The 27,807-nt window shown below is 32.1% G+C and overlaps 1 protein-coding gene across 4 annotated transcripts in view; it reads right to left on the bottom strand.

Moving 5' to 3' along the window:
• Nucleotides 1-2,432: 2,432 nt before the first annotated feature.
• LOC143223109 (ephrin type-A receptor 4-A-like) overlaps nucleotides 2,433-27,807 on the bottom strand; it is a 134,785-nt gene continuing 109,410 nt past the window's right edge. Inside the window, exons 4-17 of one of the 4 annotated variants that reach the window (XM_076450582.1) lie at nucleotides 21,549-21,704; nucleotides 20,483-20,785; nucleotides 18,619-18,854; nucleotides 17,972-18,053; nucleotides 16,131-16,245; nucleotides 15,419-15,495; nucleotides 14,225-14,269; nucleotides 13,746-13,889; nucleotides 12,352-12,599; nucleotides 11,770-11,868; nucleotides 8,688-8,798; nucleotides 7,853-8,047; nucleotides 5,614-5,756; nucleotides 3,718-4,118 (exon numbers count right to left, since the gene is read on the bottom strand). In XM_076450582.1, coding sequence (XP_076306697.1) covers nucleotides 3,863-4,118; nucleotides 5,614-5,756; nucleotides 7,853-8,047; nucleotides 8,688-8,798; nucleotides 11,770-11,868; nucleotides 12,352-12,599; nucleotides 13,746-13,889; nucleotides 14,225-14,269; nucleotides 15,419-15,495; nucleotides 16,131-16,245; nucleotides 17,972-18,053; nucleotides 18,619-18,854; nucleotides 20,483-20,785; nucleotides 21,549-21,704 — 2,210 coding nt within the window. In that variant the 3' untranslated portion in view covers nucleotides 3,718-3,862. Of the gene's footprint in view, nucleotides 4,137-5,613; nucleotides 5,757-7,852; nucleotides 8,048-8,687; nucleotides 8,799-11,769; nucleotides 11,869-12,351; nucleotides 12,600-13,745; nucleotides 13,890-14,224; nucleotides 14,270-15,418; nucleotides 15,496-16,130; nucleotides 16,246-17,971; nucleotides 18,054-18,618; nucleotides 18,855-20,482; nucleotides 20,786-21,548; nucleotides 21,705-27,807 lie in introns of all 4 variants that reach the window. The other 3 variants (XM_076450581.1, XM_076450584.1, XM_076450583.1) reach the window with 3 other exon arrangements.

A 27,807-nucleotide genomic window follows, 5' to 3' on the forward strand; every position in this document is an offset into this window, starting at 1 on the left:
TCATTACAACCTCCATTCCTGTGTGTTGTTACAAGGACAGACTTCATTACAACCTCCATTCCTGTGTGTTGTTACAAGGACAGACTTCATTACAACCTCCATTCCTGTGTGTTGTTACAAGGACAGACTTCATTACAACCTCCATTCCTGTGTGTTGTTACAAGGACAGACTTCATTACAACCTCCATTCCTGTGTGTTGTTACAAGGACAGACTTCATTACAACCTCCATTCCTGTGTGTTGTTACAAGGACAGACTTCATTACAACCTCCATTCCTGTGTGTTGTTACAAGGACAGACTTCATTACAACCTCCATTCCTGTGTGTTGTTACAAGGACAGACTTCATTACAACCTCCATTCCTGTGTGTTGTTACAAGGACAGACTTCATTACAACCTCCATTCCTGTGTGTTGTTACAAGGACAGACTTCATTACAACCTCCATTCCTGTGTGTTGTTACAAGGACAGACTTCATTACAACCTCCATTCCTGTGTGTTGTTACAAGGACAGACTTCATTACAACCTCCATTCCTGTGTGTTGTTACAAGGACAGATTTCTTTTCTTCTGAGAGTTTATCATGCTTCAAATTGCCCAGCTCATCTTTCATTTATTCAGTACTATATTGACACTTCGCTGCTGACCCAGTAAATTTACATCAGTCAATAGATCACCCTGGTGGGTGAGAAAATTCTACTGAAAATAGTTCATTATACTGGCCTAAGGTGCACCCATTGCAATGAATAGTTTGAACTTTCCAACAAAATACTCTCCCGATTCCAAAACCTTCTTTCTGACAGATACATCCAATAGTTTGAACTTTCCAACAAAATACTCTCCCGATTCCAAAACCTTCTTTCTGACAGATACATCCACTACTTCTGCATGTTTCAAAGTTGTGTCCTGAAATGAGAACTTGGCCTTCATATATTCCATTACAGTTTCATAGTATGATGCAAAACTGCATTTTCCCACCATTCTTTTCTCAAAAAAATGATCAGTGCACCGTGGATACTTACTACTTGCAAATTGTTTTAATTAACTATTTCAAGCATTTGTAAGATTGAGATGCAACTGGGAGAATAATAACGGAAAATTATTAGTAGAAAAAAAGGTTGCTGAAAAGATGCTGGAATTAACCATAAAATTGTAAAATAATACAATTCACATGGGTGTAAAAAAATCTGAACAATTATGCCTATTGTGTGATTATAACTAGACCACCTTTGATGATTCTGAAGAATCAGAGGAACAAGCATTGTTAATGCCAATATACAAATTAGAACCTGTAGCAAGACCTACCATGGCTTTCATAGTCTCACCAGCATCTGTCTAGTAAATGATGCATTTTTCAAAATTGGAACATTTCTTTCTCTTTGAAGGTGTAAGGTACTTACCTTTTTTTCATTAGACTGTTTATGTCCCAATCTCAGAAACACAACAATGATATTCAATTTATTATCATGGATAAGCTGTTAAAAATAAAGAGTTCCTTTTCACTGTACAATCAACCAAAAATAGAATAAACATATACAACTCTTGTAGGTGCATGCTTTTGGATTTCATAATAATAAATGCAACGTGTAAATTTGCTTGTTATGTGGGTACAAACATTTTTTAAAATAATTATTTTTATTTAATATGCTAAAATGTTCTAAAAAATCCACTGACACCAAAATCTTGAATATTGGCAAACATATGAGCATTTAGGTTATTTCTTCACCAGATTGTGAACAGCTCACTTGGTTATATAATTTGTCTATGAAAAAATTACACCACAATTTGAAATCGCATACACACACATGTTGGATGGTATTTTAGAAGGTTTATTCTATCATCCTACCAATTAAAACGTTGTAAATAGTGAATGCTGAAACAAACATGTTTATTTGAAGTCATATAGGGATCAAGTTCTATATTATATGAATTTTTACCACATTAATCCAAAAACTTTTTCAAGTTTCAATATCAAAAATCAGTATTAACCAAATGATCATTGGGGAGCTTTTCTACACTAATGCAACAGACACTGAGCATTTATAAAATATTTTGGTGTTTCTTGTTTGCAATTCACAATTTCTTAAGTGGCCATTTATGTGAAAAAAGTGGTGGAGGGACATTCTTCATTCTAGAAAACTTTCAGTTCTATTTTTGCATGTATTCAGTATGTTACAGTGAAAGTAGTCAAAAGGAATATATAGCAATACTTTAAAATTGGAAATGGTTTCAGCATTTAGATGTTGTAAACATATTTTGAAGTGCAAAATGTGGACACTTTTTTTTATACAACATTGGAAAAAAACAAAAAACAACCATCCCATCCCAGTTCAGGCCTCAGTTTTTTTAATTTATCACTTTTGCTCAAGTTTTGCCTTATTCTTTTATCAATGATGTGTTTTTAGTGATGAATTATCAACACAAATCAAAACAATTTTTTAAAAATTATTTTTTATTTGATTCTCAAAGGTTTGAAACAGAATTAATTAAGAGCCAGAGTAGACACTGCTACTGATACATGTGGTTGGATGGACGACAAACCTGTCACAGTAGGGGTAATTATTTCTCTAATAATTTGGTTTTCTAATAAAAGGTACCATTTAGAAAGTAACACTGATTATTTAGTTACACTCCCAATAATATTACAATCAATATTAGCCAATCTGAAGCACGTGACGTGACTAGTGAGGCTACTACCACATCTGAAGACAAAAACAACCACTTACAAAATACATCTGCCTATGTTGTCACTCATTTTCTCACAATAATGTACAATTTTATTTTACAATGTCACATTGTTTGTGACCATTTTCACAGAAAGCAAATATTAAATAAATAAACTCACAGTGGCAAAAATGTTTGATACTGTGGGAGTGAACAGATATACCTGCCTGGCATTGACACAATGTGAGACAACAACAACAGCAAATTCACGAGCGAAAACATCATATACATTTGCATATTCTCAAGGAGCTCATCTTTAAACTAGCTTGCATACATCAGAGATGCTACTCTATGTCAAGAGTAACCACCTTGCAGATGGAAAATTGTCTGAACATTTTTAAAGGTTTCAATAATTTTTATACAAGTTAAAATCTGACAGAGCACCATCACATTTTTTCCCTCATTCAGAAGTTATGCTTTATTTCTATTCACTAGCACCAGCAAGCTCTAGTCATAACTTTATTCCTGCCTCAGAAGTATCAAGACATATCTTAGTTTTCAGGTGATCAAAATAGTAGAAAGGTGATATGAGGTTCTTCAAAAGAAGGCTTGACTTGAAGACTCAGTAGCCAGTATGTCAACTACTATGTTTATGGCAGTTGTTAAAAGACACCTGTAAAGACTGTTGATGGTAGTCATTAAAAGTGTCTCCAAAACTGTAAATAGGCATGCATTAGTCATCTCTGATGGTGGTTATCAAGAGAGGCTCCAAGGGACTGTAACCAGGCATGTCCTATTCTTCTGCTGATGGTGATTAACCAAGGAAGTCTCCAGATATTCTAAACAGGCACATCCCAATTTCCTAAGACCCCCCTTAGAGAATGTAATCAAGCAGGTCCCAGTCTTCTGTCAATAATGGCCATTAAAAAATAAAGAGGTTCCAGAGACAATAAACAGGCATATCTAAAGTCTTCTTTCTGTTGATCAGTATAGTGTATTAATGCAATAATAGTCACCAAAAAAAACAACATATCTTAAGTCTTATTTTGTTCAACATATCAGAATGGTCATCAATTGGGGCCCTGCAGTCAGTGATATGTTTGATTGAACCAAGTTATTCAAATTCTTGTTGTACACAGTGGTCACAACACTATTAAATAAACCTTGTACAATAAAACAGTGCTTGCACACACATATTCACTACACAAGGAAACCTTCTGACATCTGAGCTCTGAGCATCTGAATACTATTGAGTAATTTTTTCTGATGTCCAGCTAAAGTCACACCCAAGGTTGTTAGATCCTTATGGGTTAACCTGGCCACTGCTTCCATTGTTGTTATACCAGCATGATCAAAATTCTCCAGATATCGAATCATCTTTAGACTGTCCAACCACTCTGCTATTGACTTGAACAGCATCATGTCTGATGTGTGAGGATCCAAAGGATTCTGATTCCTGAAATCAACAAAAGAACTAAAACATTATTCCACTATGTACACAGCTGTAATATATTTATATGAATATCTAAGTTTTGCATTACAAAGATGATGTCTATAAGGAGATCTAAATTTCAAAACAAGCTTATTTATTTCCATCCAAGTATGTTTTAGAAGTGATCATTATCAAGTGGGCACCACATATGTATTTTTGTTGTTGTTTAATTTAATGTGACTTTCAATTAATTAAAAACCAGAGTAATTCTCTCATTGATTTGTATTAATTTTGTACAGCCTTATATTGCACATTTCTTACATTTGCACTTTTCATTTCTTACATTTGCACTTTTGAAAATTGTATACTCCATTATGTTCTATACTTCCCACACTCAGAAGCATTCTTGACGTAGCAGATGTCCCGACTCATTTTCTGGAAGTTTTGTGTTGGCAGAATTTAGTTACTTAGCTGTGCTAGGAAAGAGTTGATATGCCATTCAGCTTTTGTATGATGATAACGAAGAATATTTTTATCATTGCTTCTATAATTCATACAGCAGATACAAAAAACACTGTCCAGGAATATCATTTATTTTTTCCATACCAACTGTCTATACAGCCAATTTAAAGAATCTTTTTTTTGTTTTCACTGTTGTCAACACCATTTATTTTTTTAAGAGATTTATTGAAGAAAACTGTGTCATCTTATGTTTCAAATAAACTGTCATGATGAAACTGTCGTAGTATGTCAAATAATGTCAGTTAAAAAAAGTTGATACATGGGGATTAACAGAAATCATTTTACCATCCACCAGTTGGTACATTATGAAACTACAACAAAAGTTTTATACAGTCTATATGCATAACAATATAAAAAAATGTCCCTCTTAGTTTTATACAGTTCCCAAAAAATTTCTAAGACAGAATATCACCTTGGGACCAAAAATTCCCACTCCTTTGTCAGTTGTAATCTAGAGTATATAGGTGATAAACAAAAGAAATTTGGTGTACAGTGTTCTATTGCTTGCAGTAAAGGTAACACTAAGTAACTCTTTAATACAAATCACAAGTTCAGCCTCGCTTAGAATACTGTGTACAGTTTTAAATATTATCCAAGAAAGGATAATGATTTACTGGAAAGAGTTCAGAGAATGGCTACTGTGATGACTTCATAGATGGATAACCTTATGGGTATAGTTTAAGATCTCTTAACTTGAATTTTCTCTAGGAAATAGAAGAGTACAAGGTGGTATTTTTGAAGTGGGTGTACAGGATTAGTGTTGAAGGACCAATTAGTCCTTTTTTTGTTCATATGTTATATTAATTAGATTAATAAATCAGACTAGCATTCTACCACCTAAACACATGTAACTATGATTATACTTTTTTGAAGCCTGTACATCATCTGTCTTTACAGGGCATTGATTCAGTAATTTTGTTTCTACTGTCATTTTAAACAGAAACCACTAAAATATTCAAGCTTTACACAGTTGTAAGATGTATAACAATGTACTTACTTATTATTAGCTATCTTTCGTAGACTGTCTGGACATCTACTTAACTTATCTAAGGTTGTGACTATGCTGGAGAAACTGGGTCTGTAGGAACGTTCATTTTGCCAGCAATCTAACATTAACTGATGAAGAGCTTCTGAACAGTCCTGAAAGATATTTTAAAAAGTAACATATAATGAAACACTAATTATGTAGTTATAAATGCCATGTGTAATGTATGGATATACTTCAGCTTATATAGTCAGGTGAAAATAAAGACATCTATCTAGTTACTCATGTTGAATTAACAATGAAACTGATTCATATCATTTGTGTACATGACAAGTAACAGTATTTTGTATTTTATTACCAACATCTTCAAGCAACGATGAAAGTGACTGTACTTTGTCTAAATGTGTATGTATGCATATGTATCTGTGTATCCAGCTAAAAAATCCAATAATATTATTTATGTATATCTCCAATAGAAAATCAAGCGATGTTGCTTCACTTATGTATACCTTCAGTTCAAAATCAAGTGATTGTTAGTCAGTTAAGTGATTGTAATTTATAGATACACGTATCTTCAAATGACAATGATGAGATTTTACTTTACTTATGTATATTTTCAGTAACGATTTAATAGACTTATCTTACTGGTGTGAATTTTTATTTAACAATCAGTTAATTTTTGCTTTACTTGTATACATCTCGGCAAGAATATAGTAGTTCTGTTTTAAAATATTAAAAATGAGCATGCACATTGAATTTTTGCACAATAAAATGAGCTTTATTTAAAAAAAAAAAAGAGTACCTTCCCACAAAGACTACATGTTTTGGCAGTGTTATACACTGACAGTTATTAAAGTGTTTTTACTTTTCTCACATGTGCCTTCAAGTGTCATTAAAATTAGTTTTTTCTTATTTATGCACACCTTCAAAAGAAAATAACGTGTTTCTACCTTACTTATCACAACTTAAAGTAGCAATGAAGCACCTTACATTGCAATATTTAACCTTATTTATGTACATCATATGAGGATTATGAAATAGATTACCTTACTAGAATCTATAAGTATCAGGAAAATTTTATTTTACTGTAGGTTTGCATAAGAATATAAATATTAGAAGCATAAATTAAAAACTTTATATCTTTCATTACTAAATGCATGTTTCATCTGTGTAATCAATGACTTTAGAAGCCACAAGATTGTATTAGCAAATCAAAGTCCAATATGTGTTGTAAAGTACATAATTTCACCTATTGTGGATCCTACTAGTTCTTTGTTATAAGTGAACATTGTTTTTATAGTTTATCTAGTATAGATTTTTACAATGAAACAATCAAGGCATGTTTAAATAGAGTGATTTTTCTCTACTATTAGTTTGAAAACCCTGAATCGGTAGGTTTTTGAAGTAGGACATTGCACACTATCCTGATTAAATGAAGTACTGTAGGCTTCTTGTAGAAACATATAAGTTACACTGTTCTCTAAGTTATTACAAAGTCATTACAAAGATAATTTTATTAATTCTAATTTTTAAAGAATAGGATGTTTAATCAGAACTTCTATTGAGTAAACACTTCTTTAGTGAAAATTACTCTCTTGATTAGTGTCAAGTTTTTAAGTCACTTAACATTTAATCATTACACATCCCCAATGCAAAGTAAATCATATTTCTAAATTATAGTTAAGACTGAAGCAATATAAAGTAAGAAGGGTAAAATTTTCCCAGCTAAACATTCCTGGTTTATTCGTGTGTAAGACTTTAGTGTGAATGAGGCTTCTTCAGATTAGTTATAAGATTACTCATTTATCAAAAAGCATAGAAATACCCAAAAGAGAATAACATTCTAAAATTTTCAACTTGTAATATGTCATGATACACAGGTACAAACTTCTTCAAAATTGTTAGTAATAAAGACGGAGAACACACATTAAGAAGAAAGTGGTATTAAACAATAACCATGTAAACTTGACTTCTGAACAGAATATATATTCATTTATGTTTTGCTTCCCAGTGGCACAGTGATACATTTGTGGACTTACAATGCTAGAATCTAGGTTTTGATACCCATAGTGGGCAGAGCACAGGTAACATATTGTGTAACTTTGTGCTTAATTACAAACAACAACATTTATGTTTCTACAACAGTGCAGCCAGACATTAAGTGATTTCATAATATTAATGATACACTTGACACTAATTGTTCAAAACTACTTATTATAGCTTACAGTTAAGTATTACAATACAAACTCACCATTGGTGCTGGAAGCCTGTACCCCTTTTCAATGCTCTTGATGACGTCTTGGTTGGACCAGTTCCAGTATGGTCGTTCTCCGTATGACATCACCTCCCAACAAACAATGCCAAAACTCCACACATCACTGGCTGATGTGAACTTTCGGAAAGCAATGGCTTCTGGTGCTGTCCATCTTACTGGAATTTTTCCTCCCTACATGTATTAAAATTAGCCTTTTCTTGTTATATTCAATACTGAAGTCATTTTTGTTTTTAATATTTAACACCTAATTTAAGGGAAATTACAAAGAATAACTTTTATTTGTGTGCAATGAAAACTTCATTTAAATACCTTTTACTTGGCAGCTTTATCATTATTACGTAAACCCACAATCTTTGCTACAAAGGGAACAAGATAATGTTTCAGTATTTATTCACTAAATAAATAAAAAAACTACTTAAATCTGTGGTATCATAAACAAAAATCTGAGTTTTTAAGTGAAAGTGTAATGGTCAAATTTATATGGAAAATCAACTGTGCTGCTGTTTTTTAAGATAAGTAAAAATTTAGACTGACAAATACAATGTTAGTCATATACTTGTGAAAATTCTATAAGCAGTGTTCTCTATCTCGCTACACACACAAAAGTCAACATTCTTAAATATTAGGTTATTATCTTCTTACTTATCCATGTTTTGTTAGAAGTGCTACCTCTCACCAAAGTCAACAATCATATAGATTAGGTTGTTTTCTTACTTACCCTATCTGTTTCAGCAACACCCTCTCTCAATACATATACATTAAAGTCAGTAATTTTGCTGATAAGATTGTTGTTGTTGTTTTTTTAACTTACCCTGGTTGTGTAAGCTCCTTCAGCAGTGCTCTCTATCTCTCTGGACAGGCCAAAATCAGCAATTTTACAAACTAGACTGTTGTTGACCAGTACATTTCTGGCTGCTAAGTCCTAAGGAAAAATTTACATATTATTCTAAGTAATTCTTTTACTGAAATAAGTTATATTAAATTTGTATTACTTTTATAAATGATTTCATAACCTACATACTACTGAAGAAAAAAGTGAACAATACCAATATTTTCTACATTTTTTTTCACAACAACTAAACAGTTCATTTATAGAATAGCAGAGTTTATTACAAGCTTTCCATTTAGTCATCTTTTATGAACCATTCCATTATTTGTTATTAAACACAGCTTATTAAATGAAACTACTACAGAAAATACAAAATTTAGTTGTATGTATACAGAAGTAATATCTAAAGCATGCATTGTTAAAAACACATGAATATTTCGTATACAGACATAATTCATCACAGGTGTATACTGTCAAGAAGACATTAATAGTCACTATGTGTATGTTGGATATATAAGACTGTTTAGTGTAGGTATTATTATTTAATGTATTTTGTGGGTAATATATAGTGATTGAATATTTTTCATAACAAGAGAGTTAATAATTAATCATTTTAAAGCCAATAATTATGAGAAGTTGGGAAATGTAACTGTACGAGTCATATGTTGTGTTTGTAATTACAATGTTGTTGAGGCTTTACTAATATGTTTGATGTCACATTACTTTAATCTTGGCTATTTTTCAAGGATTCAGTAAATAACTTATACATATATATAAATGGCTCACAAGCACAAGAACTAAAGTAGAGAAAAAGTAAACGGCAGTTCAGTCACAAAATTAGTTAGTGAAAGCAAATGTGAAGTTAGCTAATGTGTGAATCATTAGCCATAACAAGTGATATTTTAATGTGAGTTTCACAACTTAATAGATATAAGTAGAATAATTTGTCTTGTTAAAGAACGTTCTAAAATAATTGAATCCATCTGTGTAGAATTTGATAAAAAGGAGACAGTTATTTGAAGTTTAAGATACAACTATTGTATCCCATGGAGTACCATAAGTGAATTATTCACTGAAAGTATTGTGATAAAAGTAGAGAAAAATAGTTTGTCTTGTCAACTGGATTCTAAAGTAATTAAATAAACCTCAGTGGAAATTCTGACAAGAAAAATGGAACTATTTAGAGTTTGAAATACAACTGTGATGTCCACAGTGTAAAGAGTTATTGTACACAGATTGATTTGTTTGGAATATGTTATTTTAAAACAAGTGGAGTATGTGCTGTCTGTTTATCATCAAATATATCACCAACAAGTCACAGATACCTACTGTAGAAGAATTCTCAACCCACACATATACCTAAAACACAGACAGTGTACATAGTTCATATCAGGTGTGTACTGTCAAGAACACATTAATACTTATGTAAACATAGTTACTCTTACATGTATACCTTGAGTAACATATTAATTTAAGGTTATTAAATTTTTTTTCTTTATTAACAAAGATTTAAGCAATATTCCACATCTTGAACAATTAATAAATGGAAAAGAGATCAAACAAGATGACAGTATTAATTATGAGCTGGTTAAGAAAAGAATTGGGAAGTTTAAAAAATAAGGCACCTAGACCAGATAATGTTTCCCCAATGACTTTGAAGGATATTAGACTGGATATGTGAGCCACTTCCTACTATTTTTTATTAGTCCTTGAATAGTGGACAGATACCAGAGGCTTGAAAATTAGATAATGTATCTCCTCTTCTCAAGGGAGGTTACAAATTGTCCCAGTAATTACAGACCCATTAGTTTTACATAAGTTGTGGGAAAAGGTTTTGAAAGTCTGTTAACAGATGCTTTGCAAAGTTATTTAACAGAATTTAGAATTTTACTAGATAGTCAACGTAGTTTCACTAAGGGAATATCTTGCCTTATAAATCTTTTGACATTCTTTATAAAGGTTACTGCTTATGTAGATCAGGGTAAGAGTGTAGATTTGGTATATCTGGATTTTCAGAAAGCATTTGAAATGTGCCACATAAAAGGCTCATAAAAATAATTATCTCTATAGATGTGGTAGATAAGATTGAAATTGGATTGAAGAGTGACTAGATGGAAGAAAGCAGAGGACTGTTATACATGGAGTTTCATCAAACTAGATGAATGTCATAAGTGGGATACCTCATGACTCAGTCTTAAGATCTTTGCTCTTTTTGATTTACATCAGTAACATGTATGAAGAAATAATAAATACATTACTTAAATTTGCATATGATATTAAGGTCTTGGGTGTTGCTAACTGTGAAAAAGATGCTGCTGGTTTACAAAAGGATTTGAATAATTTAGTGAGTTGGACAAATAAATTCCATACAGGTTTTAATTATATTAAACGAGAGATAATGAAAGGTTATTATAATTCGGATGGGAATAACTTTAATAGTGTCATGAAGAAAAGGGATCTTCAATCAGTCTTGAAAATCATCCAAGCAGCGTGTTGATGCTTGTGGAAAAGCAAATAAGGTTTTAGGTTGTATCTACAGAAATACTGAATATAAATGTAAAGATGTTTTAATTTCATTGTACTGGTTGGGCCACATTTGGAATATCATGTTCAGTCTTGGGCTCCTTATCTCAGAAAAGATATTTAATTATTGGAAAGGGTTCAGAATGGTGCATGTGATGGAGGAGTTGTCATACAAGGAGAGGCTGAAATCTCTCAAATTATTTTCTCTTGAAAAAAGAAGAGTTAGAGAGGATCTGACTGAGGTGTTTAAGATTTTAAAGGGAATTAATAATGTTGATGCATCATATTTTTCAATATTTAACAGTGAGAATAGTAGGACTAGGAGACACATGTATACATTTTGGCAAGGTAGAAGTCATCTTCAGATATTGTAGAGGCAGTAAACTTAAATGAGTTTAATAAAAAAAACTTGATAAGTAGATGAATGATAAGGGCTGGTTTTAAGTATTGTTTTTTTTAAGTTAATTTTGCTTAGAGTGTGTAACAGTTGAGATGGACTAATGCGTCCTATGTTGTCCCTAAATGTTATGTTAATACTTACTCTATGGATGTAGTTCATTTCAGATAGATACTGCATTCCTGCTGCAATACCCCTCAGCATTCCAACCAGCTGGATAACTTGAAATTTTCCATCATTAGCCTGACAGAATAATTGACTTATTTATTTAAAAGTACAACATATGCACAAGTTTTTTTTATAGTTCTTTATAGCAATAAAAACTTTCTAAATAATGTTAACTATTCTTAAAAGGTAACACAAATAGAAGAATCATTTGGATTTGGTCAGTCTACACAGTCATCTTATGGCTTGTGAAATTACTGTTAAACACTATTATATAATGGCCTCAAAATATTCTTTATTAAATTATACTATACATTTGACTCTTAAGTTAGAAACATTTAATAGCTGTGATGAGCAGATGTGTACACAAATGAACCACAAAGAAACATGGTTATTAGTATTTTCTTGCTGAATGATAAACTATTATAGATCTCATTTATGAATGACATATCGAGCTAAGAGTCCAAAAAGTTATTTACTGAACTAGATCCACCTAAAGAAACTACATTGAGAAGCATGTCCATAACTGAACAACTCATACGATCCACATAATAAACGTACCCTGAGGAATGTATCCAGAGAACCATTCCCCATATATTCTGTGATAATCATGACTGGGTAACTTTTTGTGACCACGCCTTGCAAGTAGATGACATTTGGATGATCAAACTGTCCCATGATGCTTGCTTCAGTCAAAAAATCCATGCGGGCTTTATCAGGTGAACCAGGCTTCAATGTTTTAATGGCAACTGTTATTTCTGGCTGAGAGGGAACTTTAAGTTTTCCTTTGCATACATCTCCAAACTCTCCTGTAATAGCCAGAAACTCTACTATAACACTTATAATCTCAGTTTAACCAACACATAACAACTGTTATACATTTTATTAACTTAATTAGTCAACAAAATCAGAAACAAGCAAATACACAATTGGTACCTTTAAAATGTAAAAAAGAAAGCAAAAAAAACCTTTATATTACTACAGAAAAGATTTTGTATTTACTAGTCTTTTAAGTTTCAACAAAGACATGATCTACACAGAGTAATAAATAGGATTAGAACCAGACAAGTTAAATTTTATAAACCTAATTTTAGAAGATCACTAATTTTCATTAATTGCAACAGTAATAATTGTGATAATTTTAATAATTGTACAACTTTTGTACAGTTTCTGAAATTAGGCCTTCTTTATTTTCTAATCTAAAAAAATTGAATTTGCTTGAATTTAGAAGTATTATATTTGCTGCCATCATTTTAATATCTAGTTTTTATATCAACTAAAAAACCCAACACCAACATCACTGTACAGCATTGTTTAAGTAAAAAACAAAAAATGGATTTATTATTAAAATTATTTATTGTATGTAGTTTTATTGTCCATTATTATATCTTTCACTCAAGTACGATGACTTTTATACTTTCAGAGACATATACTTTTCTCATGAACACTTTTGTTTGTTCTTTATAATAGAAAGAATAATACTTATCTAATAGTAGTTGCTTCCCAAATAATAGTTTATAGGAGCATATCAGAATCATTTACCTCCTTAATAAACACTCAAACATTAAAATGGTGTTTTTCACAACAAGAATTTTTATAATAATTAGGAAAGCATCTGTATCATAATAAAATGTATCTCCTATCCTGATAGTTTGTTTTGTGATTTTGTGAGACTATTTGAACCAAATTAAACACTTAAATGAAATAGTATTTTTTAGGGTGATGTACAGAATATCTGTTCCCATATTAAACACTTTTCCACTCCACAGATTGCTCTTGTACTATTTGTACAAGAAAAATGTAGCTTTTAAATCTCCTACATATGGCTTCTAGATAAGTAGAAACTACTGATCTGTCCTGGTAATTATTTCAGTAACAATCTGTGAAACCTAATTTATTTACTTTATTGTGTAGCCCACTAATATACTCTACATAGTAATGCACAAAACCTTCACCTCCTCCAATGATGGCTTCTATGGTGATATGAGAAGCATCTATCTCTTTAGCGAATTCTCTAACTGCCTGGTTGGGATCTTCATAAGTATGTGGATCAATGTAACTTCTTGGACCACCACAATGAGTAAAAAGGAGAGTAGTCACTATGAAAAGTAGAGAGAGAGAGTTATTGAAATACTGATACAACCAAAAAGGTTCATTAACATAAGCAATAAAGTTTTACATAAATTATACACTGTAGTAAACATCTAAGTAATTAAATATGTCTCAATAATCCTTTAACCAATCAACATCAGATACTTTACCATTTCCAGTTGAGTGATAACAATCACTTTGTGGTTTTTGTATGTTAAAATTTCTACACAGGTAACATTATGTGATAAACTACTTTACTTTACGGTTGTAATCAGTTATATTATACTAGCTACAAGCTTAGCTGTGAAGGAGAAAGCCAGAGTTAAGAGAAGTAGATACTTACTTCCAGCAGTAGGAACGATTGGAGGATGTTCTAAACCCGGAACTACTGTCAAAGGAAGGAAAGCATGTTCTATCAGCAGCCATTAATAGAAAAGCTTCAGTTTGAAAGAGCTCAAGAAAAGAGTTTTCACAAGCAACCCTACTGACCTTTCACCTGTGTGAGTGATGCTGATGATAAATTCTGTTTTCAGTTAGGTGACTAAATTTGACTGTTAATAATTTGGATGTTTAAACTTTATTTTACAATATTGCTTTAAAGAAAAAAGAAATCTTTAATATCCAATCTTATACCAAGTCTGTTACAACCCTCAAGTTTTATATATGTATGTGCATTATTCTACTCTTCACCAGTGCCAATAAGTCACAATTTATAGTCCTAACCACCACCATTAGAATAAGCAAGCCTTTCAACTTAGTGCTATAAGAATCACTTTTATTTTATGATATATAAAACATTTCTATAGAATTCAGTTTTGCCACTCCTACTAAATTACTAAAGTACCAGCAATTTTTACAGACTTTGATCAATTTAGAACTCAAAATATTGAACTCGGAAGCCTGACAACACTTTACTAACTCACCTTGCTGTTCATTAAAAGAAATTAGAACTAATTATAATGAATTCATTGTTATTTAGTATTCATTATATATACTTTATTGTTACAGAACATACAATTTGAGGTTCTTCAAAATACACCTAGAATGATAACAACAACATTATTTGTTAACTACTGTTTAAATATAACTGAAAATTTAATTTTTAAATTTTAAACAGGCTGCACAGAGAGCTATTGCAAAAATAAAGATTATTTTATGGGTTCTCCTTCTTAAATATATTGAGTAAAATATACATAAATAATACACATTTGATTAACAATACATGGGAATTTCTATGTCCATCTGTAAAGGTTCCATGAATAAATCCATTACTTTGCATGTGATTACAGAAATTATCATACAAGTTTTAATAATACTGATAAAGAGGTCTAAGTTATTAGTCCATAAAAAGTTTTGCAAGTCTGTTATGTTTCCATGGTTCTGTATTGGATGCTTATGATAATAACAAGAACACAAAATCAAAAATAAGAGAAATAAAGGAGAAGAAAGAAAAACATTGTTTTTATAAATTTTAAAGGTTTTACTGGGAGGCCTGTGTAAATCTGAAAGATGGAAAAAATAAAAATTTAATCCTTACATTTCTTACCCTCGCCAGTACCATAGTCAAGAGTGTCACAATCACTTGGCTGTTTTTTGTTATAGTCATCAGAACTTCTGTCAAAAATAGTTTTATCAAAATTAGTAAAAGTTTACAGTAAGTTTAATGAATATCTTTAAAAACACTAAGCTGTTATCTTCTAAGCTAAACTTATAAAAGAAAACAACTTTTAAACATGTTTCCTAAATAGGAAATGAAGATAATGAAGTAAATAATTCTTTACTTTCATAAATAAAAACAAAACACATTAGCATTTGTTTTACATCTTAATAAGAATTCTTTAGCAACAGAAGAAATAATTATAATTTAATTTCATGCCCTTGTATTTCATTCCTAACACTGTATGGTTATTTTCTTGTACAACTCATTAGTAAATATGTTTCTTTGCTTTGTTTTCCACATGTCTCTCATGCTAGATCATATTTTTTAATTTAACATATAAAGATTATATATTTTAATGTCTACAACAAATATAACAGAAACATATATACTTCTGACACATTTGTCCATTAAAATGAATAATAACTCTACCTATTATAAAACACAAATTTCCTGCTACTTTATAAGGTGATAATGAAGGCTAACACTTGTTATATAAAGGTCTAGTTGTAAAAAAAAAATATTGTGTAGAAAACTACTTTCTAATATGCAATCACTTCATGATAATTAATAAATATATTTATATAAATACCTTCTAATGTACAAGACAATCATAACAACTATCACTACAACCAAGACAACCACAGCAACAGTTGCTCCAGCTATGATGCGCACCTGCACTTCATCTTCATCTTCTTCTATATAAGCTGATGATTAGAAAATATACAAAACTAATTAAGTAAGTTTATATCATACAATAAAATAGTGGTTAATCTTGTGTTGTTTTTTTTCTTCCTTAAATAAACCATAATTTATTCCTATAATGTATAACACAGATGCTAGTTGAAACATTATTCTTGTTAAGATGTAATGTATAATGAAACATATAACTATTACTAAGATTATATCTGAAGGTTAACTAACTGAAAACAGGTTATTATTAATGGCTTTTAAGTACTTAGCTCTACACTTCTTATTGAAACATTTTTTTCTCTAGAAAACAATAAAGAGAAATTTAATTTTATCTGGTAAGTAGAGACATAGATTCAAATCCCACTCTTTCTTAAGTTTTCATTTATTTAAATGATGTTTTTATCACATGACACTCTGTGATATTTCTGACATTAAAAAGAATACATAATAGTTTTTCAAGTACACACTGTCTGTTGCATGCCACACCAGGTCTGTTACAACTCCCAAGTTCTAGTTGAAATGCCTATATTACTAATATATGAGACTACCTTCCACTAATGCTTAACTAATTGCAGCCACATTTCATGCTATTTTAATAGAATATGAGGTTTACTTGATATAAACCTGTGGCAGTGATATTATAAGTGAGAGATAGCAGATCTTATTTAACTCCAATTATAAATCTGTAATAAAAATAACTGAAATTGTATGATGAAAATAACATGATATACACCATGATGCTTCATCACCTGTCTTATACCAAAACAGTCTCGATACTTTGTAAGGCTAGACATTTAGTACTATACTAGTAAATTTTTGTACTGGAAAAAAATGGCACAGTTTATTTCAGAGAAATTTTGACAATGTCATTGTCCAGCCTAACTAATGTGTCTTAGTAATGAACCAAAAATCTTATCTGAAGTAGTGCAGACAAAAGGTAGATTTAAAAATCCATATTAGGCTATCAATGAAGAAATGTAAGATAGAAATGCTCAGGAAAATGCAATGTGTAATTACATTTCTTATAATTAAACAGCTTTTTACTTTTACCAGCTTGGACTGTTCATGTAGCAATATTTCATTTTCACTAATTAAACTATATTCAATGTAATTAAGCTGATGGTAAGTTGGCATTTTAGCTCAGTTGGTAGAGCACATGCTTGTAGTACAAGAAATGTCAAGTTTAAATCCTTCCAAAAGTTGCAAAAATTACTTAAAGAAAAATTAATTCTCAACACAGTGCAATCCTACATTACCGAAAAGAGGCAAAAATATGAGCCTTGTTTTTGGAAGAAAAAACTGTGGTAGTTTTAAATGCTAATAAGGGCCTTACTAGTAAGTATTAGTGAAATAAAGCCCTTAACTTATTTGGTAGAGCACTTCCCTGGAACTGAGATCTTGAAATTGAAATAAAAAAAGTGAAACTGCACAACAACAACAGTAAAGAAATCCATGAGGTCATTATTGAAACTAGTCTTACATAACAACATGGCATTAATGCTCAGTTTCATCACCTTCAAATTACATTAATGTAATATTTTGCTTTGTTAATTATAAGTATAATCTCACAAAATCTACATGTCACAATTAATAGTAATATTTACTATGCTAACTTACTTATAATTACACAATTTCTGTCACTGTGAAATACCACTTGAGTCTTGTTTAAAACTGCATAGTTTGTTGAACTAGTATGATGTTGAAAACTCCGAGTATAAACTTAAATAAATATAAATATACCTGTGCTATCAACTAGTTGACCAGTAGTTGTATAAATAGGCTTGCTGTACTCTCCCCAGCCATGAATAGTTTTGACTCTGACCTGTGCAAGTAAGTGTCAGATAAAAGTTACATAACAAAACAACAAAACTGATGTAACACAGTACAACATGTACAAAAATGTGAAATACAACTTTAAAATGGTCAGTGATATTAAAACATGTAACACAAAACTGACAAAGTAAAAGAAAGAGCACTTTAAGTACAAACAACATATTTTCCAGCTTACTTAAACTATAGTTTTCAAGATTAACATATAAAGAATAATGAAAACATTTAAAGCATTTACAACTATTTCATATTTATAGTTGAGCTATTGTTAGTACCACTTACTGAATTAACTGTCATGCAAAGTATATTTTTATAATATATCAAAAATTAAACCTTAAAAACATTGATGAATTAAGTTAAACAGAGTAGGATAAGCAATACTTTCTAATGAACTGAAGCAAACCTAAGAGACATTTCAAAAGGTACATATATATATACAAATAAATCTTTACAAGTTATATTAATTCTAAATGAACTACAAGCAACATCAATAACATATAAAAAATTTAGAGAATAAAACAACTGATAACCATAAAACTGAACCACAAACCACACACCTGAAAGCCATACTTAGTCTTGTACATCAATCCAGTCAATGAAGACTCTGGTTTCTTAGTTAAAACTGAAGATGAATTATTCTCTTGTCCATGTACAAAGTAACGAACTTCATAAATCTCCGTCTGAATGTATGGATCTTCTGGGGGATCCCAGGCAAGGACAACAACTGCACTTTTTACAGATAACACTCTGACATTATTAACTAATGAGGATGCTTTGATAGACACATGGTAGACTGTGTAAATGAGGAAAACAAGTATTAATATCTCAAGCTTCCAATTACCTTTCAATAACCTTACAAATCAATAAAAAAGAAGAATGAGTAGTTGAAATCTTCCAGCTACTTTTCAAACAAAAACAAAATAAAACGTAATAAACCTGATCTTCCCACTTAGTTTTCACAATGCACTGGATCAAGTAAACATTTGCAAAAAAAACAGTTAATGGATTAAATCTCATAGTTACCTCTCAACATATCATGATAGGGGTAAACAATACAAACAGAAAGACAACAGTCTAAAACTTCCACTTATCTCTAAGTCTGTACTGAACTAGTTCTAGGGGTCAACTTACAAAATTGAATGCAGCTCTGAGACAAATATTGCATCATATAACACATATGTCAAAAATACATGTTAATGCACCTAACACACTTGAATACAGAATTCTACATTTACCTCTAAAGCATGAGGTACTGCATCTACACTAGTACATTAATTATTACGTATAGCAAACCTGTAACACGAGTTACTACACTGCTAGTATACTGATTATTACAAATAACAAACATTTAAAGTATTATTAGGTCCAACTTACAAAAAGATAAATAAAAAGTTGGGAATTTAAAAACCTGTAAATAAGAATCATAAAAAAGTAATGAAGGACTGATACTGTAGATATTATTTACTCAAACTAAAAACACCTATTTTGGCTTCATCCTATTACCTAGAATTACTTGTAGTGGAGTCTAAAGTATCTTACTTTTTTCTACATTATTGACAATCAATATTAAAGGTATTAAAGTGTTGTTTGAACTGAAACTTTACTGTTTAAGGTCTTTTTGCCCCAATATTCTGTCATGGTTTTGTGCACTTCCTTACAATCTCTATCACTGTCATAATAATTAATATATAACACAAATTACACCAAAGACTACAGTGCCAAATACTTTTAGAGCATAAATTACTTATCTGATGCACTTCTTTAACATAATTATTCAATGTCTCATGAAGTTCACTGCAAATGAAAGATAACACTGTATTTCTTAAACTTTATTTTTTTTTTACAGTGTCAATCAAATTATTCTATCTATAAGTTATGGCATGCTCAAGAAGGTTTAAGTGTTCCTATTTTTGTTCTAGCAATAACCTTATAAATGTTTCAACAAGCTCTAGTTTATTTAGTGAAATTTGTGTTATCAGTGTAAAAAAATGCATTTTTTATCTGCTCTGACAAAAATGATTTATAAGAAACATTAACTGTGTTTTATGCATTTTTATAATATAAGCAGAACAAGCTGTTTCTGAGAAACGTGCTAACTGTCACTAAGTGTTTAGTCTTCGTCTAAAAAATGATAACAGTAGTTCAAGCATATATTAACAGGTATACAGAAAATCTGTTGTTACTGGCCTAAAACAGTGTTTTAACACTGTGATATCAAACAAAGCTTATTATAGGTGTACATTGGACAGTTACATACTATTGTGCCTGTACGTTTGACATAGAAGCCATCAGATATATATCGACTACAAAATCACATACATAAACAGAACAAATTTTATTAGTTGGTAAGTGAAAACATGCAAGATTCTTAATTTAAAAACTGAACGAATATAATATTTAAATAATCCTAACAGAACTCACCTGAAGCAGCTGTTGTTACTGTTCTTTCAACAAACTGGCTTTCACTATAGCTAGACACGCCATTTTCAGCATATATCTGAAACCGGTAAGTTGTAACAGGGTTTAGACCTGATATTGTGACTTTAGTTTCACTAAAACCCATTTGGGAAGGTACATATGATACACCATGCCCACATACGTCACAAGTCAACCGATAAGTGGTGTCATTTCGGCCTCCAGATGTTCTGGGTGGCTGCCAAGTTAAAATGACCGTTGATTGGTCAACAAAACTCACCGAAAGATTCTGAGGAACTGATGGCGGTTCTGAGAGAGATATGAATCATATGGTTGATATAAGTTTTAATTTAAAAAATAACAAAAAACACAAGAATTTAGCAAAACTTAGCTGTTAAGCCACATTGTAATCAGATTCTAATAGTTTATCTATTAATACAAAACACGATATGTAGCTAGAGAAACAGACAAGTATATATAAGTCAACATAGCCTTGAATATAATTAGCTCTGCTCCGTGTGTATGTAGCGAAACCAAACAACACACGTCTCACTATCATAATCATAAAATTTAGTGTCGGTCGGTCACGCTCGATTTCTCAAAAGTTCATGCGTTACACGACTCCAATTCTACTTTTTCTTCTATAATACTTTCTTTTTTCATTGCCTGTTACCACTTTAGTTGAATCCAATAGCTAACATAGGCGTAAATAGCTCCTGGGGTGTATAATGTGACGGTCAATCCCACTATTCGTTGGTAAAGAGTAGCCCAAGAGTTGGCGGTGGGTGGTGATGACTAGCTGCCTTCCCTCTAGTCTTACACTGCTAAATTAGGGACGGCTAGCACAGATAGCCCTCGAGTAGCTTTGTGCGAAATTTCCAAACAAACAAACTGTATTAGGTACGTGGCACTGCCAGTTTTAATTATATATGTTAATACCTTAAATATTTTTGTAAAAAAATATTCGACACTATTGCTGTTGTTGACTAGGTCAACTAGGTTGACTCAGAGTAAATAAAAACTGATAATGATATGTGACTTAATTTTTCTTTAATGAAATATAAATACGTACGTGAGCACGGGGCGTCTTTCAAATCCGTGGGAGCTCTGTAATATCTTTCGTCACATGTACATTCGATTGAACCTTTATAGAGGGCAGAGCTGTGAAGAGGGCAGGACCTACACCTGCTGTTTCCAACTGAAGATTTGTACGTTCCAACAGAACAAACTGTAAGAAGAGAAAACATTTCGTTAAAACTAACGAATCAGTCAACGATTACTAAAATTTTAATTTTTTAAAACTACATCAATAAAATATTTATACATACATTTGTTGCTTTTGTTTGGTTGTTACAGATATTCACAAAAGCTACACACAAGGGCTAGCCGTCCCTAACTGTGAATTGATAGACTAGGGGGAATGAATCTAATCAATAGCACCAACTTTTGGGTTACGATAATCGATAAGTGCGATTTGATTGTTACTCTTGTTTCTTTGTTTTGAATTTCGTGCAAAGCCACACAAGGGCTATCTGCGCTAGCCGTCCGTAACTTAGCAGTGTAAGACTAGAGAGAAGGCAGCTAGTCATCACCACCCACCGCCAACTCTTGAGCTACTCTTTTACCAACGAATAGTAGAATTGACCGTCACATTATAAAGCCCCATGGCTGAAAGGGCGAGCATGTTTGATGTGACTGGGATTCGAACCCGTGACCCTCAGATTACGAGTCGAGAGTCTTAACCACCTGGCCATGTCGGGCCTCTTGTAACGCACCATTGGTTCTATATTGCAAGCGTGATTTTGCGTGAGCTGTGGTTTTGTTATACACAGGGTTGCACATTGTCAAGGATGTTGCACATGAATTCTAAGAACCTTTTTGTGTTGTGTTTTCTTATAGCAAAACCATATCGGGCTATCTGCTGTGTCCACCGAGGGGAAACGAACCCCTGATTTTAGCGTTGTAAATCCGAAGAGTTACCGCTATCCCAGCGGGGGACAAGAAAAACTCTTTTAATGAGACATAGTGCATTATATTAGATAATACACTGTACTTTTATATTAAGAGTTAGTTTGAAATAAAAGAAAATATAGAAACACTGATACAAATTTATTTCCAAAGTAATGAATAAGTTGATAATTTAAATAGGCCTACTTAAGCAATTTGAATAAACACTAAAATGCTAACATATATGTGTATTATATCACGGATATAATATAATCTTCATGGAAAGGCAGCTACAGATGGCGCTGTTCACCAAAGTGGGGAGATTATTTTCATTAGATCAGTAAGGTACTTATCGGCTCTTTACTTGGAGAGCAGTTATATCTTTCTTTCAACTGTTAGTCTTAACTGGGATTTTGATCATTGATTCACTTTTATCAAAACTAAACCCAAGGAACATATCTAAAGTTTCGTAGCTTATTTGAATCTTGTCTACAAATCTCATTTAGCTTTGTTTAACAATTTTTGATCACTATGATAAAAGACAATAATCTCCAATAAGCCAACCTTAAAAAGAAATAATCCGCCTTCTTTCTTAACACGATTGATTCAATTAATATTGTCCAGGTCTAATCTTACAATATTACTGAAGAACTTTCGGGTTCAGTGTTTTCATTCTAATGTGTTTAAGAGCTTGTCAACGAAGAGTGTTGATTGGCTAATTTTGTTGTTTAAGAACTTCATGTTCAATTATTTTGTAACTGCAAGTCTGCTCGTATAATCTTCATTTTCGAAAATTCCTTTACCAAAAACTACACACGTCTAGAAAACAACATGTAATCATGTATTTTTCTTTTCTGTTTCTTGTTAAACACAACGTTACACAATGGGTTATCCGTGCTCTGTTGCCCGCGGATATCGAAACCCGATTTACTGATGGGCCACTAGGAGGCGTGGGAATGACTAATAATCATCTACTGTTCATATTGTATTTAATTTGGATTTATTTAGCAAATTTCAAAACGAATTTTAAATTTTAAACTGAATGGGCCACAACATTTCTGGAACAAAATGTAAACAACGTTAAGTTAGAAACGAGGCAGAATTGAGGAATATATTAATAATATTAAAACCTTGAAGGTTTTCATGTGATTTGTTTAAGTTACAAGTGAAAGAAAACAAACAAAAACATGCAATTCACTATTAGAAAAAACAACAACTTAACTTTAGCCTCGATCACAAGTTTGACTACTTTGTAGTGTTTGCTCCATATTGCACGTTTCTAAAAATGGTTTTATATTTTTTATATTTATTTGTTCAAATCACTAAAGAGGTTTCGTGAGATTTGGAAGAAAATAAGAAACACTATGAAAATTTAAACAGACTTTCATTTCACAGAACCCATATAATTTTTTAAAGCTAAAAACGGTATTAAAAATACGCGATTTTTTAAAGAAGTTCTTGACGAGGTAATATTTTGTATTATATGAGTTCGCCATGATTTACTTTAATTACAATTTTAGATCAACAAATTACTATTTATCACCAAGACACTCAATTCTACGTATGGATTTGTACGTCAAAATAGAAAATATTTAGCAGAGTGAACGTGATTACTGTCATAATGCTTCAATAAAGATCCGAGGGTTGCGGGTTCGAATCCCCGTCGCACCAAACATGCTCACCCTTTCAGCCGTGGATGCGTTATAATGTTACAGTCAATCCCACTTTTCGTTGGTAAAACAGTAATCCAAGAGTTGACGGTGGGTGTTGATGACTAGCTGCCTTCCCTCTAGTCTTACACTGTAAAATTAGAGACGGCTAGCGCAGATATCCCTCGCGTAGCTTCGCGCGAAATTCAAAACAAAACAAACCAATCAATAAAGATTATCGAGGGCTAATCACACTTTATAAGAACGATGTTTTAAGTCTCATACTGCCTTTGCAACTACTTCCACTATTGTTAATCGTCCTCAACTTGATGGCTGTGATACTGAAGCCAGACACCGCAATTTTCATTGTAGCAAGCTTCTGCAAAGGACTTCGAGATCAATCTTAAACTACATATCTTGTCAGACTCTCTACAGACACTACACTGTAAGTGGGCGTCTGTTTCCAAGACAACAGGATAAAGGACAGAAAACCTTTGGATCTACATCAGGGGACCTCAATAATATTTTCCGATGAAGACTGCTGTGATTCCTGTTTCTTCGGCCATCTTTTTCATGAAAAATCTGTTCTTTTCGAAGTATTGCTGGAAAGTTTTTCTCATCTTCAGATCTTAATTTGTCATCATGCTTCTAGTACTAGTAGATGCAACAAGTGTCATAACAACGGAATTTTGGATACTAGGTTCATGGCTTTACTTTATTGTTAAACCCATTTCTATGTGAGTTTCTTTTCACTTTCACGCAGAAAACTGAAGGCACTATATTTTGAAATTTTGCGCCATTACCCTATACATCGTTTAACAATCTCTTCGTACGAATGTATTTACTCGGAAAGGGCAATAATATATTCACTAGTCATGAGCTACTCGTGGCGACACTGTACTGTCGAATGGTTAAGGAATTACCGTGAATCAAATATATCGACACTTAACATATCGCCCGTGGTGATCCTTCCTGAATCAGCGCATACTAATCGTTCTTTTAAAGTATGATTAGGCATGTGTATCTTGACCTAGCGGGTCTATTAAACTTGCATATAAAAACTTTATTACATTAAAGTTTGTTAGCGAAATGTGTAATGGAAATTAATTATTGTTGAATTCCAAGTTCTCTTGTTCTGGTTAACAGTAAATTAACAATCACTATAGTGTGTGTGTGTTTGTCTTATGGCAAAGGCACATCGGGCTATTTGTTGGGCTCATCGAGGGGAATAGAACACTTGATTTTAGGATTGTAAATCCGTAAACTTATCCCTGTACCAGCGGGGGACATCCCTGCAGTTCTGCATAATCTGTATGGAAATATAAACTACATAAATAATTCCTGGGTTGTTTCTAGAACTGTTACTAACAAGCAAATTATTATGGAGGGAAAAAAGGAAGAAAAAAAAAGATTAAAGATCAAACGTTTGAGTATCGATAATTTCGTTTCGATTAATCTTAAATAAAACAATCCAGACAATAGCTGGAGATTTTAAAGAGGAAACATAACTATAAAGCTGGATATGATCTGCGAAGTAGGAGAAAAGTCTTTCCAACAGAGGTAGAATGATATCTCAGAGACTAAGAAAATCATGAAAATGGAGTCCAGTCGAAAGCACGCGAGTGTACACACTGCACGGTTCATCTTTCACGATATCCAATATGATTGATTTTGCTTTGAAAGATGGGCGAGACTTAAATATCCTTACGTTCCTCCTGAGGTTACAGTATTGTATAAAGCCTGACAGTTAATGATAGGAAAAGCCAAGATTGCTACTTGTGAATCCAATACTTCATGAAGATTTATAACTTTCTTGCAAAAATTCTTTTTTGAAAAAAAAATGCAAAGAATCCTGAATTATTTTAAACGTTTTAAGAATATTGGAGTTTTACGATAAATAATTAATTATGGAGTTTTATAAACTGGAATATATTGAGCAAAATGGAGTCCGCATAGATGTTTATAAAAACAAAAGAACTATAACAATCTTTCATTTATCTTTCGTTTATTTTTTGTGGAACAGAACCCTATAGCGAGTAGTCCCTCGCTTGTACAGCGATAAGTCTACGGATTTACAACGCTAAAATCAGCGGTTCGATTCTCCTCGGTGAATTCAGCAGATAGCCCGACATGGCTTTGTTATATGAAAACACACACACTCTCTGGCGAGTATGTTTAGAACTAACCTATATTCACATGAGTTTGCGCAAACAAAATTCGTTATGTATGTTTCCATGTGTTTAAAAAAAGAAAAAACAAAATAGTTCCCGTGAATCATCAGGTCAGTAGTTCCGCATTAGTTTTACTTCAAAGGTAAGTAGATACTTCGGTCAAGAATTTGTCTTCGCGCATAACTTTAGGAGTCTGTGTTTATCTTCTTGTAAAAAGTGATAGGCCTGGAATTTTCTCTGTCTGTGAAAATCAATGGCAGCCATGCTGGTTTCTCAACAACTGTATGCTGGTAGCAATAAACGATTTATGTCGGTATTTTTCGGGACTTGAGAAAAATGGATTGCAATCAAGATCATGTTTAGACTGATAGGGTGCTCTTCTCACATGAATTTAAAGAAATAGACCACAACCTTTCAAATTACATTCTACGAAGGTTTCAAGGTCTAACCAGTTAAAAAGATCAAATATTCTGATATCTTATACCACATAAAACCTGTCATTAAGTAAGTGTGATAGGGGGTGTTAATAACATTCTAAATGGAACTGCCTCGACAGCAAAGAGATTTGCGAGAAGAGAAGAACTGTTCACTGACATTGGGGAAGGTTTGTGGGACCTTGCTCGACCACTCAACTTCTGTCATCGACCGGCCCTTGCCAAAAACATGTGTAAAACCGGTTTATAACTTGCTGCCTTTGTCTAGAAGCTACTAAAGTGTACAGAGAACTGCAGACAGGATCATTTTACTTTCTATCTCAACTATTTAATTTAGCAAGTTAATATGTAAAGATATTCAAAATATTTTTCTTCCAAATCTAGCTATGATTCTATTATTCCATTACACTTTTAGAGCTGAATTAATTACATTCGTAGTAATATGACGCATACATTAATCCATAGGAATAGCTTCAATGTAAATTATACAGTAAATACATAATATCTAACTTTAAACAGGTCTTTCAATATAACGTGAAGCATAACACACAACTTTTACTGGTGTAAAGCGACTGTGAAACGTTGAACTGGAGAAATTTTCGAATACAAAAAATAGTAACACGAACATATATTAGCTCGAATTTTGTATTTTAACTTACCGAAAGGTAAAAATAGAAACTGATAAACTGAATAATAGCCTCTTGGTCTTTTCGAAATGAAATAATAAAAGGTATGTGTGCACACACACACACACAATGAATTTATAAACTAAAAATTGTCTCCGTTTCTTTCTCAAAACAAAAGGTTTTTAACCAAAGAAAACTTGTACGAATTGAGTTTTGCCGGAGGAAAAAATGATATAAAGAGTAACAAACGCTGAGGAAACGTTTGTACCAAACTAAAATGTAATATTATCAAGGTTTGTTTCTTTTTTTTAATTTCGTACAAAGCTACTTGGAGGCTATCTACGCTAGCCGTCTCTAATTTAGCAGTGTAAGACAGAGGGAAGGCAGCTAGTCATCACCACCCACCGCCAACTCTTGGGCTACTCTTTTACCAACGAATAGTAGGATTGACCGTCACATTATAACGCCCTCACGACTGAAAGGGCGAGCATGTTTGGCGCGACG

The sequence above is a fragment of the Tachypleus tridentatus genome, chromosome 8, assembly GCF_004210375.1.
Source record: "Tachypleus tridentatus isolate NWPU-2018 chromosome 8, ASM421037v1, whole genome shotgun sequence".
NCBI classification, from domain to species: domain Eukaryota; kingdom Metazoa; phylum Arthropoda; class Merostomata; order Xiphosura; family Limulidae; genus Tachypleus; species Tachypleus tridentatus.